The following is a 16,832-nucleotide window of genomic DNA, read 5'->3' as shown; positions in this document are numbered from 1 at the left end:
CCCTCCCCCCTGACTCGAGGTTGCCAGATAAGCTGCAGGATTCAGCAGAAACGTAGGCTGCTTCAATGAGCTTCCAATGGCAAGTGATGACGAGACGTACACAGTAAGTTTTTTTTTTTCTGTTAATTGTGTTTATGCTTCATGAGAGATATTTTGATGAGTAATTACTTATTTTAAAAAATTACTAATTGTTGAGGTGCTGGGGCCATAATAGCTGAAGAGATAAGCGTTTTTGATTTGATATTTAATTTGATTTGATTTCTTTATTTTGAACATATAAATACAATTACAATTCAAAAAAAATCTGAGAAAAAAAAAAGGATAATAGTAAAAGAAAACAAAAAAACATATAGACTTAAACAACAAAATAATACTTCCTTATTTTTCAATACAAAAAAAAAAACCTTGATTTACAAGTGCTAAAGTTTTTGTCATATTATAGGCTAAAAACAGAATAAACATTTGCCACAGAAATTATAACACGATATTCAGAAATTCAATATCACCAATGGCTATCACAGGGTTGTTTTCAGTCCCATCAGAAAATATTGTTAGAGTAACTAAATAACATTAGCAATGGTCATACAGGTCAACTTGCAGCATGTGTAACTTAGTCCACGATATACGTGAAGAACGAATGACGAATATTTTTTTCTGAGGTAAAGTTAGGCTTGTCTCAATTACGTTTCAAATTGCCATAATGGTCGTGCTAATGTTTTCATCAGCGTCTCAGCATAATGACAGAGAAACGGGCTCCTATAATGCATTGCAAATGCATACGTCCATGTGAGCTAACGTTACGTTGCTTGAACACGCATAACTTTGTTCGACTGTCATGAATATATGAAATGTCCATTGACATCCAGTACAAGTTAGCCAAGCATAGATGAATCTTACCTGTCTAGGAGAAAATTAGCAACGTTGGCGTCTGTGTTCAAATTCTTCTCCGTTTTCAGCCGTCTCCATCTTTCAAAAGCATCTCCTATACAAATTCTGGTTTTATTTCGGACTTTGTCACAACGAATTTCTGAATTATAACGAGGTCTTTTTGATTTAGTAACGTTAGACATTTTTATCCGACTAGAGTTAGGGTAGGTTAGGTTAGAGCAGAGCTGGCAACCCGGATCCCGAAACACTACTGACTTTGTGATTGGTCGATAGGTGGAGGGAGGCGCGTCAGGCCAAAACACAAAATGACAACATCAACATCAGTTGAGGGCTGCAAGTCCACTTTTTAAATGACAATATCCTAGCCATACTACTGTTGTCAGTGATATAAGTATTTGAAATGAACATGATTTCTTAATGTCTAGTGACACATCAGGGCCATTTTATGATTAATTGAAATAGATTTCTTACATACAGCTCCTTTAAGCCAGACGTAATGTTTGAATATCAATACATTAGATACAACATATCGAATCAAGTGTCATTGATTTAAAGATAACACAAGCACACTTTACACACCATGAAATTTCACAAAAATAAGTTTGTAACGCATCTAGTGCTGAAAATGAGTATTTAAGCACTTTGAGTGTGTGTGAGACGAGTTGTCTGCATGCGGTCAAGCTTGCATGTCCTCTTCTGCTCTCTCTCTGTCTTTCTCCGGCTGAATAACAGTGTAAGACTGTTGTGATTTGAGTATTTTACATAAATTCAGTCCGATGTTTTGTCTAGAAAGCTACGAATCTTCCACAATCCTGCTCTGTTTCGACTGATCTTGTTTTTTGTGTCGTTCTCCTAAAAGCAGGCTTTACTGCCAATGCGAAGCTATGCTCACATAGCTTTACCACCTTGTGTCTTCAGCGAAGGCTACAACTGCCTGGATTTACTTGAAATGGTTTATTTCTCACACTTTTCAGGCCCAAGCACTGAAGTAACATCTCTCCGTCCTCTTCTCCGCAGAACAACGACAACGAGACGCCTCTGCACTGCGCGGCTCAGTACGGGCACACGCGAGTGGTGCAGCTGCTGCTGGAGGAGCTGACCGACCCCACCATGCGCAACAACAAGTTTGAGACGCCGCTGGACCTGGCAGCGCTCTACGGCAGGCTGGAGGTGGTCAAACTTCTGCTCAGCGCTCATCCCAACCTGCTAAGCTCCAACACCAAGAAGCACACGCCTCTCCACCTGGCCTCGCGCAACGGACACCTGCCCGTGGTGGAGGTGCTGCTGGCCGCCGGCGTGGACATCAACTACCAGGTGAGGACGTCTGGGCCCAATATCACACAGGAGTGCCATGATGAAGCATTGAACCTAAAATCTTGCATCAGCTACTCACCTTCAAGTCTTTCCAAACGTGTACAACCTTAATTCATCTGCAAAACACAAATGAAGATATTTTAATGAAATCTGAAAGACTTCCATCCCGCCGTTGACAGTCTATTAACCAAAAACTGACATTTCAAAACTTTCCTTAAAGGAACACTCCACCGTTTCTTCATATTAAACTGTTATCCCCTTAAAGGGATAGTTCACTTTGAAATTAATTTTTGATATGTTTTAGCTTACCTCAAGGGCATCCAAGATGTAGGTGTCTTTGTTTCCGCAGTAGTTTCAATTTTGATATTTTTAGGTCAAACCGTTCTTGTCTGTCAGTCATATAATGCAGGTCGATGGTCACTGTCCAAAACACAAGCACAGAGTCCAAATTAAAACAATTCCCCATCGTCCAAATGAAACAATTCCCCATCATAAGTACACATTGATGGCCTAAGACACGAAACAAGCGGTTTGTGTGAGAAAACGAACAGTATTTATATCGTTGTTATCTCTTGAAAACAGCACACGTCCAAATGATCTGACGGCGCGAGCGGGTATAGATGTATACACTAGATGTCGCCTACAGCTACTGCAGTTCATTGGAACGAAACCGTAGCCAAGGCGACATCTATGTCTATTTTAATATGGTAATTGGAAGCTTGCTTAACGTGTGAGAACGAACGTCATTGGTCGTTAAGGAAGTTCAAAAGGGCTGCGAAACACGCAAGAATGAATCTCATTGGTTCACGCGCATCAAGCAAGCATGATTGAGCCGTTTACAATCATCTCTCAGTGTTCCAAAGATGAAAACAAAAAATGGATTTGGAATGACATGAGGATGAGCAAATTATGACAGAATTAGTATTTTTGGGTGAACTAACCCTTTAAATTCTCCTGTTATGCATTCACATTTAAAGTCCCCCTGTAGTAAATCATTGTATCCCTTAAAACCCATCTTTGACCACCAAAATTACATATTTAAGAGTTTTTTGTTTGAAAAAACATTCTTCATTCCTTAAAATAGCTTGAATGTAACTCCACACCCTAATTTATTATAAGTGGTTCTATGAATATGCAAATGTTCCCTGCCTCCACTCACTCACACCCTCTCAGAGATCCACTCGTTGACGATCACACGTTGAGCTGATTGGTTACAAGGTAGTTTGTGACGTCAGAAACACCAGCGATTTCAAACCGTGTTTTTGAGACTGTCTTTGGTTCACTGCAGTTTTAAAGAGAAAACACTCAGCAATGCTGTCGACTTATGAATCTGCACATGGTTCGTCTTAAAGCACATTAAAAACACCACATAGACATATAAACTACATTAAAAGCTGGATTTTCATCACAGGGGGAGTTTAAGCACCCAAGATGTTTGGGCTATATTCGAAATGGCATACTACCATACTTCAATACTTTGACTATTTCTGAAGTATGCATGGTTTGCATTATGTACATTTTCTTGTATGTATGTATGTCAAATCATTGAAGTAATTTCATAAAAATGCTGTTTCATGTTGACTTGTGTCCAAGTGCATATCAGTGCAGGTGTGTGTCGGCTGGGCTTTTTAACAGTCATGACAGGTGGTTTTACCTCACCGTGATCTGAGCTAACAGCTCTTTAACACCTTGCCAGAACACTCCCTACCTGAGAAACCTGCTCACACACTTAACAGTTACAACCTGCCATCTGCCTCTCACTCAGAGCAGCGGCCCACATTCACACAGTCTGCTTTGTCTGATAACATACTGAGAAAGCCAGTGCAGTGCGAAATTGAGTCTCTCTGCTCTCCGCTGGGCTCTGATATGTCACGTCGGACTCGGTTATTGCCGTCAACTGACCCGAAACGCAATGTACAAGAGCGTTTAACCTTCACTACTTTGCTATCGTGTTATTTAAGTGGCATTGTGTTCGTTCACAGACAGAGAAAGGCAGCGCCCTTCACGAAGCAGCTCTATTCGGAAAGACGGAAGTAGTGCAAAAACTACTCAACGCAGGTAAAAACAAAGGCAAACTCAGAAATTACCAGTCCTTTGACTGCCGGAAATGTCCCCAGGACGCTCTGTCTGAATGTTCTTCAGGTATTGATGTGAATATCGTGGACAGTAAGAATCTAACAGCGCTGGACACTGTTAGAGACATGCCCTCTCAAAAGAGCCGACAGATCGCCTCCCTCATACAAGGTACGTCTGGAGCAGATCTCACACACACCACTGAGCCGGTTCCTCCCCTGGTCCTCGGTTTCACGCTTGACTTGTGTCTCTGCAGCTCACATGAGCGGGCGTCCGTCAGACACGGGCCTCCCTCCTCCACCAGTGCCTCCACCTCAAGAGAGCCTGAGCCCCAAGAGAAAAGGTCAGAGCAAAACTTCAGCTGTCATGTGCTTTTGGTTTTTTGGGTGAAATTTTATTTAGACCTTGTTTACACCTGGTATTAAGATGCGTTTCGGTCGATCGGATGAAGTGGACGACACTAAATACAGGAGTAAACGGGTCTTATTTTTAATTACACCATTATTCCATCCTGAATATAGTCTTGTTTTAAATTTTGTTTGGTACATTTCCTTGTATTTGGTCATTTGTATTATCTGGAGGTGAACATTAATAAATGAATGAATGAAAATGAATGCCGTATTGGAGTTGAGTCCGGCACATCCTGATTCCTCTCTCTCAGCAATACTTGTTTTGTCTCCCTCTCCAAATTCAAATGATGCTGATGCTCATTGTATCCTTTGCTGTACAGATGTTGTAATGTGTAAATGTTTTCACAGGAGAAATGGAGCAGCAGGTCAGTGAGCTCATATCCGGGTTGTCTCCGACCCCTGTGGAAGAGAGTCCGTATGAAGCCTTGTTTGAGGCGTCCTCGTGTCACTCTCTGGACAGCCTGGCCAGCGGAAAGTCCTCGGACAGAGACTCCGGGCGGCCTGACAGTGAAGCCGGGAAGGTGAGGATTCGATATACGGATATTTTTGTCTTTGAATTCCTTGTTGGTTGAAATCAACCAATTAAACACACAGGGTATAAATGTTTCATTTTTATATCCACTGCCTGGCAAAAAAAAAAGACAAGGTCAAGATTTTTCAGTCTCAGATTGTGTAATAATGATTGGGAGGAGCATGAAGAATCATTTCCACACATGAATTGGCACCTTAAATTCATTGAAGGTCTTTGGGATGTGCTGGAGGAGACTTTACAGAGTGCTGGACTCTTGCGTTGTCAATACAAGATCTTGACCAAACATTGATGCACCTCTTTATGGAAATAAATGTTGTGATGTTAATTTTTATCAAGATGTGCATCAATGAATTTAAGGTCTGGACTCAGAGGTTTAAAATCATGTGTGAAAGTGATTCTTCATTCTCTTCCCAACCATTCTTTCACAATTTGAGCCTGATGAATCTTGACATCGTCGTCATCCTGGAATATGGCCATGATGTGTCTTCCTACATGGTTGATCAAGAAATGAAAAGCTACACACTCCATCAGTTAGGATTAGAAGAACTGTTCCCAAACGTATAACATGATAGAAACATAATAATCACTGCAATAATGATCTAGTCATAGACTCTTAAGCTTTTGCCTATTTATATCCATACAGCAAGTTTTGTTTGGCCGGCAGTGTATATGAAATTTTACTCTCAATTCTATATGGAAGAAATATGCTAGCCAAGGAGGCAATTCCAATGAGGAAATGTAATTGATATTTATAAAATCGTAGTTTTGACTCTAGAATCTGATTGGATGAGCCTCGTCCCAAAGTCTTCATTAAAGGGATATTTCACCGCTGTAAAGATAAATGTGTATTTAAATTTGGTCATTTAGGTAGTAGAAATGTGAAATTATTTTAGAAGTTGGTGCCTTCTAGACTGAGAAAAGTCAGAAAATGTATTTTTGGCTCATGTGGATGAAAGACAACAACTCCCAGAATGCACTTGCTTCCTTGCCCTACGAGGCCACTCCCAAGCCACGCCTACCGGTTACAGAGGGCAGGATCGGAAGAAATGATACAACTAGGCTACTAGCTGACTCGAAACTGAAAAGACGCCGTTTTATCATGAGATCCCCCCCCCCCCCCCTCCTACTGGCTGTAGTCTCTCGCCTCTGATGACGCAAAATGACAATTTTGGGGTCATCTGAGTTTTTTTCCAGACACACAATACAGAAATCTCTCGTCTCAGGGGGACATGAGGGAGGGAAGCACGGTCATTCCAAAATACTACCGGGTTTCTACTGATACAAGCTTAATGCTAATCGGTGAAGTATCCCTTTAAATACTAATAAATGCACTTGTGGCCACACATTATATATTCATTAAAAGCGTAAACATTCAGTTAATGAATTATATTACTTGGCAGAAGAATTATGACTTTTATGTTAATATTTAATTATACATTCAAGATATTTATTAAATTGTTTTTGCCTTTTAAGCAATAAATGAAATGATGATGCAATGTGATACAGTGCGTACAGTTTTATTGGTCAGTTATTCTTTTCAATTACTTTCTTTTCAGTAGCCTTCAGTGAAATCTGAAGATTTAGTGTAGTAGTTTCCTCCACTAGATGGAGACCTTTAATTACTGGTCCATCATGGTGTTCACTTTGAACTTCGGTAACACTTTATTTTACAGTGGCCTTGTTACACGTTACATGTAGTTACTGTAGTAACGACTATAAATTATGCATAATTACATGCAAATAACCCTAAATATAACTCTATAGTAAGTACATGTAGTTAACTATTATTACACAGTGCTTAAATGCATAATTACACTGTAACACAGACACCTTAAAATAAAGTGTAACCTAAATTTCTTCATGTGTTTCTTAAAAATAAGAAAGAAAAAGGTTTCACCCTGTTTGATAGTAAATGAGTTGAATGTTTCTGACAGAAAGAGCGTCATCCTCCACAGAATCAGTCTACACTGGAAGAGGAGCTCAGCTCTGAGGTAAAGTCTCTGTTCAGACTTCCAGTGTTTGGTTCACATTTCACATTAAATCAAATAAAGTCTGGAATCCCTAAAGAATCCCTCTGGAAGAACAGCCCAGTGATTCCATGTGGCGGATGCGATTGACCCTGGTGTTTCCAGTATCTGCCTCCATCGTTCAGTAGTGTAGTCTATATTTGTACTTTTACTTGTCTATAGATTTCTTCAGGAATGTTCACCTCTCTGTTTACTTCCTTTAAAATCTCGTATTTGTTTCATTTTCTCTTACAAAAGAAGTGCTGTGGATGTATCACTGTGGTATTTAGCTATGGCCATCACTCAAAATGCAATCCTGTAGAGTTTGATATTAGCATGTTGCTAAGCTAATAGCTTTATACTCTATAAACAAAACATTGGGTGAATTATTTTCCGGTGTTGTAAGGAAAAGTACTTATTTATGATTTCTCGTTCTCATGCAATTGTCGCAATTTGCCTTCCAGTGGCAGACGCACAAAACGTTCAAATTGGTCATGAAGCAGCCATTTCCCTTTGCTTATTCACCATAGTAAAATTAATGAATCGAGTGCATTAGTGCCCGCCCCCTTTTTCAGTGGCGATGGTTCCGGTAGTTTTTTTTTCCTTTCATTTTTCTCATAGGGATTGTAAAATAGTCTTCGTTCAAGAGTTATTTCAGCTACTGGGTGAATCACAACACTACTCTATAACACTACAAACCTTGATTTGAAGCATAAAAGTTTTTGAAAATCAGACAAAAAGACAAGAACTACAATCCTATAAAGCATTGCGAAGTTGCGAACCGCATAATCGAATTAAAAACGATGGAGCAATGTTAAGTTACTTATTTACTAATGTTGATTATATGTATAAAAGCAATATGTTTTTAAGTTTATTGCAAAATAAGCATATATATATATATATATATATATATATATATATATATATATATATATATATATATATATATATACACACAAACAAACATTTCAGTATTTTGAGAGCATAGAGATCGACTCGAGCGGAGCTAAACAACTTTTAGTGCTTTTTGCTGGTTTCAACTCTTGTTCCTCTGATTGGTGGAATTTGCTCCACAGCATCATGGGTAATGTAGTTTTTCACCATGAATTCTGCTGGTAAACATGATTATTTTAAAAATAAGTTGAAATAATGTGGGCCATGGATTAACAAACTCGTAGCTCACAGTAAGGCAGTCTTTAAAGGATTATTAATTACCTTCAAAATCAATATCAATTTCCCTATGGAAGTTTTTACTTCTGGAACCTGACTGTTGCTCTCTTTAATGAATGTATGAGTATATCTACAAAAAACAAATTGCCACAAACTGCAACAAAAACATAGTAGGTTTTCAATGGATAATCAACATAGAATAATTAATAATAATACCATGGAGATATAGTGAATAATTGCCATGATGTTTACATGGTACACCCAGCTGCTATAACATGTTTTTTTTAAAAAAAATAACCTTTTTTTGTTTGTACTTTTATTATCTGTATTTAATCTGTACATGAATGATTGGCAGCAGTGCTCAGGGTGGAGAGCAGAACAATGAACATTGTGGCGGAGAGGCTGTTGAATCTGTCTTTCCACTCGCTGACTGCTGTTTCCGCACGTCTACCCAAATCAAACAGCATCCTCATGAATATTAACGCTGTGGGTCTCTGCAACACACAGCAAACCTTCTGTCTGAAAGACTCAGGAGCCCATGACCAACACGAACACACTAGACTAGAGCTGGATACAGAGATTCAAAGCTTTACAACACTTCACTCAGTTTTGTCAAACACTCTGACCTGAAGTATTAGGCCAGACTTTCCAACGCTTGTTTTATACGTTCATGCAGTGTCAGCAAAAACGATCACTCACTAGACTGTGCCATATAAATGACAGACATTCAGACTTGACTCTGTTACCTGCTGTTATTAGAAAGGTCATCTTTTTCAAAGTGCTGCCGCTCATAAAGCAATACGGACTGTGAAATAAGCGATTGCTTTTTATGCCATTGTTTTCTGCATGAACTGAGTCTCTCTCTCTCTCTCTCTCTCTCTCTCTCTCTCTCTCTCTGCAGGCGGTTCACACTAACAGCAGTGTGGATGAACGCGTCGAGCCCGTGGAAGAGGAGGACCACACATATGAACTGCTAGTCACCGCACAGACCAAAATCCCCAACAACACACAAAACAAGAGAGGTACGGACTATCTTACACATTTCCTACATGACTTTAGGGTCGTCTTCGATGTGGTTCTGAAACCTCACACAAGCTTTATAGATTTACCCCACCACTTTGTTTATTAAACATGAGCCAATTTGCATATGCCCCTGATAAATATATGATAATGTCATCACTGAAAACTCTGCTATAAGAACAGATGTTACATCTAGTCGCTCTTTGAAAGAATCAAAAAGTGATTTCAAAACGTTATTGTAAACTAAGACTATTAAAAATTATTTGTTAATTGAAATGAAGCTGAAATAAAAACAATGAAAATGAGAAATGTTGGCTTGCAAGCTTAATGAAAACAAGTTGAAGTACTAAAATGACTAAAACTAAAATAAAAACTAACCTGTTAACTGTAAGTGTCCACTTTTTACTGCCTTTTTTCCCTATCACATGTTTTAGTAATCATTATAAATTGGGTGTCATTTGAAACCGTGAACCCTCAAAATTCATCCTGTGAAAACTGTTTTAAAATCAGACATTATTTTAGAATCAAATCTTTTTCAAATTTGACAAAACGCATATCGTCGGAAAGGTCTGAGACTCCAGGTTCCATATTTGGTGACTGTTTCGTGGTAAAACTGATATTTTGACAGAAATGTATTCGTTTCTGAAAGAGGAATGCATAAAAAAAAAAAATTATGAAATGTGGGTTTCACCCAGTGGCTATTTTTGGTTTAGCGCCTAAACAAAATTTCTTCTTAAGAACCAAAACTTTTGTTACATAAACTTCAAATATCGAACACAACCTGGTTAGACGTATGGCTTTGATTTTATAGCAATTTTAGAGTCCAAATTATATATATACTGTATATACAAAACAAAATTACTACAATTTAAACTCAAATGAAAACTGAAAATAAGCTACTAACGCTAAAATAACACCGTTTCAAATGGTTAGGGAATCTTAAAAGTGAAGTCAATCAATATATCCCAAATTTACAGTATTGCTATCTTTTGTTTTTTATTTTGTCGTTGACATAACTTGATGTCTTTTATCTCCAGATGTGGACATCTCAGCCAAGTCTTCCAACAGTGTCCTACCTCAGGTGAGAAATATTGATTATTAGGCTTTTTCCAAAACCTCACTGCCTAATTCTTACATAGGCTTATAAGGCAACATCCCAACTGCTATCTCGTAAGTGAGTGATTTAAAACGCTTTAGGCATTTACACACAATGCTTCACACAAGAGACTCGACTCAATGCATTCCAGCAGAGTTTAATATTAGCATGTCGCTAAGCTAATAGCTTGATACTCTAAAACTGTACAACACACACAATTATGTGGTGAAATAATATATTTTTAGTTAGATTTTTCAGTATTGAATGAAATATGCTTATTTATAATCAACATTACTCTCGTTCGCTGTCTTGTATTTCTTGGATTGCCTCCTTTGTGAAAGATACTGTACATGCTATGCTGCTAAAACAAAGTATGTTAGGAGACAGCGAAACTGAGTTCAGGATTCTGGAGTTACCCATGATGCCTTAAAACGCTGCCTGCATAGGAAGCTTTAAGTTTTTGAGCTTTGTTGTTTATTTACTTTTTTTCAAATCTGTCACGCTGTCCGAACACTGTCTAGTGTGCAGTAGCCAGTCAGTTATCATCTGTGTGCAGCATCTGTTGTATGTGTGTGTGATTGCACATCTGATAAAAGCTAGACATTCCTTAATGTGTGAATATTGGTGTTATTGTTACAGCGAAAGGCCGCCACACACACTGACCTACGACCTCCAGTGTCCAACACAAACACACTGCAGCCGCCTGCTCCTCTATTTAGCACAGGCCAGACGTCTGGAGGTAAGTGTGTGCATATGTGAACGCTCACTTCCTAATGACACCCTGAACACTAAGAACTGACCTTTACAATGTTGCTGCCGTAGTTGAATAACAGTATAACAGGTTCAGTTAAACTACGATTTAGCAACCAAATATGTATCAAACAAATTAGACTACATGATCTTTACTCTTTAAAATGCTTGCTTTCTGCCTGAGACTTGTGCTTTTGGGCTGTTTTTAAAGGAACAAAATAATTGTTTGTATTATTTATGTATTGTGTCATTCCTACGGAGCCCCTAAAGGAACATAGGGGAAAAAATGAAAATCTTTTGATTTGCTTTCTAAACTTAAGCTTTCTCTGACAAATCTTGGCATTCACTCACATCAAATTTTGTGATGGAAATAATGAGGTAGGAGAAAAACTAAAAAAAAAAAAAACTCACAGGGTTTCCAAATTCTGTATGCTGTATTTTTTTTATTTATTTTTTTACTGTGGAACGCAAAATCAGACATTTTGAAGAATGTTCACGTTGCTCCTTTCCATATAATGTGGAAGTAGTGACGCCATCAAGCTCCAACGACAAAAACAACTCCTCATCACCATTAAAACACAATACAACTTTCCTAAATTTTCATTTTTGGGTGAACTATTCCAAAATATCTCCAATTGTCAACAGTTTTGGAGCAAGAATATTGGTAGGATGGTAACTCAAAAGTGGACATTTGTCCAGTGCGTTTGTTTCTGTGTCCCTCTCTGATCCTCCTAAAGTCGTCCCTCAGAAATCCTTGCCTAACTTAGAACAATGTTTACTCAGTGTAACACGACTCTAGTTAGCATTACTGGCCAAGAGTCCAAGAGAAATGCCATTACGGCTTAGTTTCACTCTAAAGGTGAAACTTATAAAGCCATTATATTGCAGCGTGGGATAAAGTTCTTGTTCTAATATGGTTGGATTTTCATAGCATTGGTACGTGTGATAAATGCCAGTGGAAGTTATATGAAGGCCCCTGCACTCTCCTCGTTTTTCAAAACAAACAGCAGAGCGTCTCTCCTCGTCTCGTTGCCCTTCTCGTCCCTTAAGCTTCATAGACCTCAGCTGCCGCCTCCACTGTCGTACTGCGCTCCGCACCTGTCAATAACCCTGCAGGAAATCAGTCTGTAGACACACAGCAGCACACCCCCAAATAACAGGGTGTAAGCTTGTCATATTCCTCATGTCTGGCTCTCACAGCGGGAGCGGTGCGTTGATGTATTGAGGACTTGAAGGAGGTTCTGACCTTAGTGCTTTGGAGATGAAAGTTTCATTCTGAGTGCAAAAGCATGTGTGCTTTAGACGTCCCTTCCCATTTTGAATAAACGCTTCTCACCGTTGGCACGCACCTCCGAAGCTCTTAGCACTTAGCTGAGGAGATGCAACAGCTGAGGACTGAACACTGAGCCGGTTACCCTAGAACTTTCTGACGGGTGACATTACTTCAGCTCATCAGATGTCAGCACTGCTCAAGTGTGCTTGGATGTGTTCAACTTGCTCAGGACAACACTAAATACATATTAGTGGTGGGGAAAAAAACAATTCTGTTCAGTATCGCGATATTTTGCGCACGCAATTATATCGATACAGTAGCGCAAAGTATTGCAATATTAATTATACAATTATCTGTTTTAATTTCTGGTTTTCTCCATTGGTTTTCTCGGAGTTTACTCTGATAATTTACATTTGCGTATTACATCCACAAGGTGGCGCTTGTCGTGGTGCTTTGTTGTCGTGTATTCAACAGCAAATTCAAATGAAAATGGCTACACCATCACAACCGGTTGCACACGACACACCGTCGTCTTTCAAATCAAAAGTGTGGGTAAATTTCGGTTTTCATCAAAAAGCAAATTATTCCCAAATGAATTTTGGTTGATGACCTTGCAGCCAACTGGACTAGACTCTAGCAGTGCACATTTTTGTTTATTATTTGTATATTATAAGTTGCTCATATTTATTCTCAGGTTTCTGTTACTCTATTATGTCTGTTTTATGTTACTCTTTAAGTTATGTGCTGGGAGCTCACCATTCATGTGAGAAGTCTCCTATTCAGAGAATATTTATGTCTGTCCTGAATGTTCAAGGACAAAGTTTTTGCACTTCAGTTAATGTGTAGAAGATAATGTTCACAGAATTAAATGTGACATTTGAAGTGAGTTGAGCAGTCTTATTGTCCTAATTTTTTGTAATGCCTTTGAATAATATGGGGGATATGAATCGCAATATATCGCAGAATCGAATCGCAATACTTGCTGTATCGCAATATGTTAAGAATCACTCCGCAGAAGTAGCAGTGCTTCGCCTTCTGAGAATATAGTTCCCAGTATGTATACGGTTAGAAGATGGCTGTGTCTCATGTTACCTTGTTATTTGTACACGCTGTGACTATACAAATCACAACATGTAAATAGGAAAATGTTGGTGTTATTTTGTCACTTATTGGGAGCAGTATGCTAGCTGGAGCCATCCAGTCTTTGTGCTAAGCTAGGCTAGCGGTGGGTGCGTCAGAGTTACGGCGCACGGAGATGAGAAGGGTATGTATGGACTTATATAACTCTGGGGGATACGGTGAATAAGCTGAAGTCCCAAAAAGTCGGCATATTCCTTTAAGCTGATTGGTTTGAGATTATCTTCCAGACCAGCATGAGCTTGGAGAACAACAAAGACCAGTAAATCATCTTAGGCTGGTTTAAATATTATGTCATTAAAATAGCCTATTTTGTCTTATACATCTGTGCTATTCACTCTTAAACATGTTACAGTATGGCATTGTTGGCAAGATGCTAACTTGAAACAGTTGGAATTGACTAAGTGTTAGACTTGTGTTATTCACATGGGACCGCTATTTGTGTGGCGTGTATTTAAAGGGTTTCAGATCCGTTTCATTTCAGTTAGTATGCTTGCTTCAGGTGTACAGTTGTTGTTGCTAGGTGACATTTTTGAAACTTCTCCTGACATTTTGAATAGAAATCTGCACAATCTACAGTTTCCTGTGAGGGCTAAACATTTCCAGACAGATTTCACTCATGAAGTTAGTTAGACCAACAGAAAGCTGCTTGGTTTGAAATTGACTCCTGTGTGAGCAGTGCTTAAAATTTTTCTCATGAAATTTCACAAAATTTTTGCTAATGCGACCTTAAAATGATACGTAGACAGCAGATTGTTTGGCGCTAGGTTTAGAAACAGAGCTATGGTGTTCTTTGGCTTGTCCACAGTGCTTTTATTTCATTGAACATTGGATGATTTAACCACTGCATGCATGTAGTTCCTGGAAACGGACATGTTGTTAGAGTAAACATGGAAAAATGCTGTCAATGTGTAGTGTTAACGCTAAAGCCTTGGGTTTGGATGGAGAACAGCACTGACTTAATCTTCTCCAGAGGGTCTTATTGATTTAAAATGACGTCACAAATGCATACACAGACTGAAGGCCCAGTGTGTGTGTGTTTGGGTGTGTTGCATGAGAAAGTAATTAGACTCATGGTTCTGGTATTGTGTGTCTGAATGTCCCTCGGCACACGTCAGTCCGTCACAGAGTGGGCGGTTTATTCACTCACAATTCCTTGGATAGCTTGAAATATTAAGCTCTCAGGAGAGAGTTGCTAAGTTGTAGTTTACTGTAAACCAAACATTAGCGCTGAGATGATTTAACTTTAACAGAAACTCTAATTGCCAAACTTAACGGACCTGGTTTAGCTTCAAGATCAAATTTTACGTTGGTAATCAAAAGGTGACCCAAAACATATTCTTGGTCGTATTTACATTCACATTACTTCAATTATTGATGGTGTGAGAATGTTGTAGAACTTGTTCAGGTCCATATCTGCCTAATTTAGGGGCTTCTACCATATGACAGATGAATTTGTGTTTGATTGTTATTTCCTTGTCATCAACAACGTGAGATAGGTGGAACTTTTCCTACTTGTTTTTGTTTTTTTACACAAACCATGTACGATTAAATATATAGTTGCATTGTATTAACATTTCACAATTAACACGTGTCTTCTCATCTGCACTAAAGCCTGCATTTTAGCATAAACTCTCCAAGTTTTCTCTTGTAATTGCACTTGGAGGGTTGGGCAATACGTTTAAAATCTTGATATTTCCCCATTCCGTTCGACAGCTGTTGTACTTGTATGACTGAAAATAGTGTATTCCCAAGATGCCCACACAGTGAAATGACTTGCCTTGAAAAGGGATTTTGGTTTAACTGTTTAACTTTTGCTAGTAAGAGCTGTGCAGGTAAACTTCACTTCCCTGGCCAAACCGATTGGCTATTGTTTTCAAGTAATCCGAGCACCCTAATTAGGTGGTTCAGAAGTGTCTGATTACAGTTGGAGTTAAACTCTTGCACTGGAGGCTGTGCTCGTCCTTGTTAAGGCTCAATCCCAATTCTATTTTATACCCCTTCGCCAAACAGAGTGTCAAGGCGTAGGGGTGAAAATATTCCCCTAAGAAATGGGACACCACTACTATGTCATTATACATCGTTGCTAGCGCCTACGTCACAGGAGATGCACCAATGTTTATCACAAACTTCCAAGATGCCGTCGTCAGCTGTAGTCTTCCGTGAGTTACAGCTATTTTTTTGCATTTTTCTTCTGAAGTTTGCAGAAAACAACGGAGATGACGATATCTTCGACGCCTAATGCTGCGTTCACACCAAACGCGAATAGAGCGTCTGGCGTGAGTGATTTCAATGTTAAGACGCGTTTACGCGCGTCTGGAGGTCTTGCGGCGCCAATGAGGCGTTTAGCGCGGCGCGGTGGACGCGAATTCGCCTCATTCGCGCGTCCATTTCGCTTCAAACTTTTGCTTTTTACACGCGTCATATTGTTAACGAACTTTAAAGATTTTTTTTGCAACCGTTTCTTTGAAGAACATGACCGTAAACACTAGATTGAATGTGACATAAAGAAAATGATTATTGGCAGTCATGTTGCCTCTGTAGCCCGTGTATGCAGGTACATTTCTCATATCCCTTCGTTCGAAGTGCGGTCCCGAAAAATCTTCTTTTCAAGGGCTATCTGGCCCTTCCCTTTACCCCTGCCCCTCCAACCAAAAGAGAATTGAGACAGCCCTACCCCTTCACGGGAACGCGCAAAACAGAGGGGTAGGGCCAAGGGGTAGGGGCAAGGGGTGAATTGGGATTGAGCCTAAGACTGCCTGCCTCCCATGTTGGTGGACCCTGGTTCAGATCCCGCTCTGAGCAGTACGAGTAGGACCATTTACATTGGTTCCATGACCCAGATGGAAATTAGTTTTAGGCGGGTTTGTTACATATGTCTGCTAGTAAGTTAACCCTACTTCCCTGCCTACAAGAGGCACACTTGCCTGATGCTGGCTTGAATCCCACTCGGAGTAGTGGGAGGACTAGTTACACTAGCTGCCGGAATAATAATAAATCCTGTTTAATTGCACCTGAGAAGTTATGAAAGTAACAGTGTCACCCCCTTTGGGTTTGTTACTTCCAGTATTGAAAGATTCATGCCTAGTATTGTACAAGTGTTTGCTGTATGTTTGTATACTTGCATACAGAATGTTTCTGACCTTAGGCTCTGACATGGCTG

General features: G+C 39.3%; 1 protein-coding gene across 1 annotated transcript in view; it reads left to right on the top strand.

The window, feature by feature from the left end:
* The window catches only part of LOC308703183 (ankyrin repeat and SAM domain-containing protein 1A), a 109,458-nt gene that overhangs the window by 53,725 nt on the left and 38,901 nt on the right, over window positions 1-16,832 (top strand). Inside the window, exons 5-14 of the mRNA XM_081386504.1 lie at window positions 1,906-2,202; window positions 4,185-4,260; window positions 4,345-4,446; window positions 4,532-4,618; window positions 5,034-5,206; window positions 7,152-7,208; window positions 9,295-9,415; window positions 10,451-10,494; window positions 11,149-11,248; window positions 12,460-12,467. Coding sequence (XP_081242630.1) covers window positions 1,906-2,202; window positions 4,185-4,260; window positions 4,345-4,446; window positions 4,532-4,618; window positions 5,034-5,206; window positions 7,152-7,208; window positions 9,295-9,415; window positions 10,451-10,494; window positions 11,149-11,248; window positions 12,460-12,467 — 1,065 coding nt within the window. The remainder of the gene's footprint in view (window positions 1-1,905; window positions 2,203-4,184; window positions 4,261-4,344; window positions 4,447-4,531; window positions 4,619-5,033; window positions 5,207-7,151; window positions 7,209-9,294; window positions 9,416-10,450; window positions 10,495-11,148; window positions 11,249-12,459; window positions 12,468-16,832) is intronic.

The sequence above is a fragment of the Scardinius erythrophthalmus genome (assembly GCF_964197995.2).
Source record: "Scardinius erythrophthalmus genome assembly, chromosome: 15".
Classification (NCBI taxonomy): Eukaryota; Metazoa; Chordata; class Actinopteri; order Cypriniformes; family Leuciscidae; genus Scardinius; species Scardinius erythrophthalmus.
Note: the sequence above shows the minus strand (reverse complement) of the source record. Positions and strands in the feature narration are given on the sequence as shown.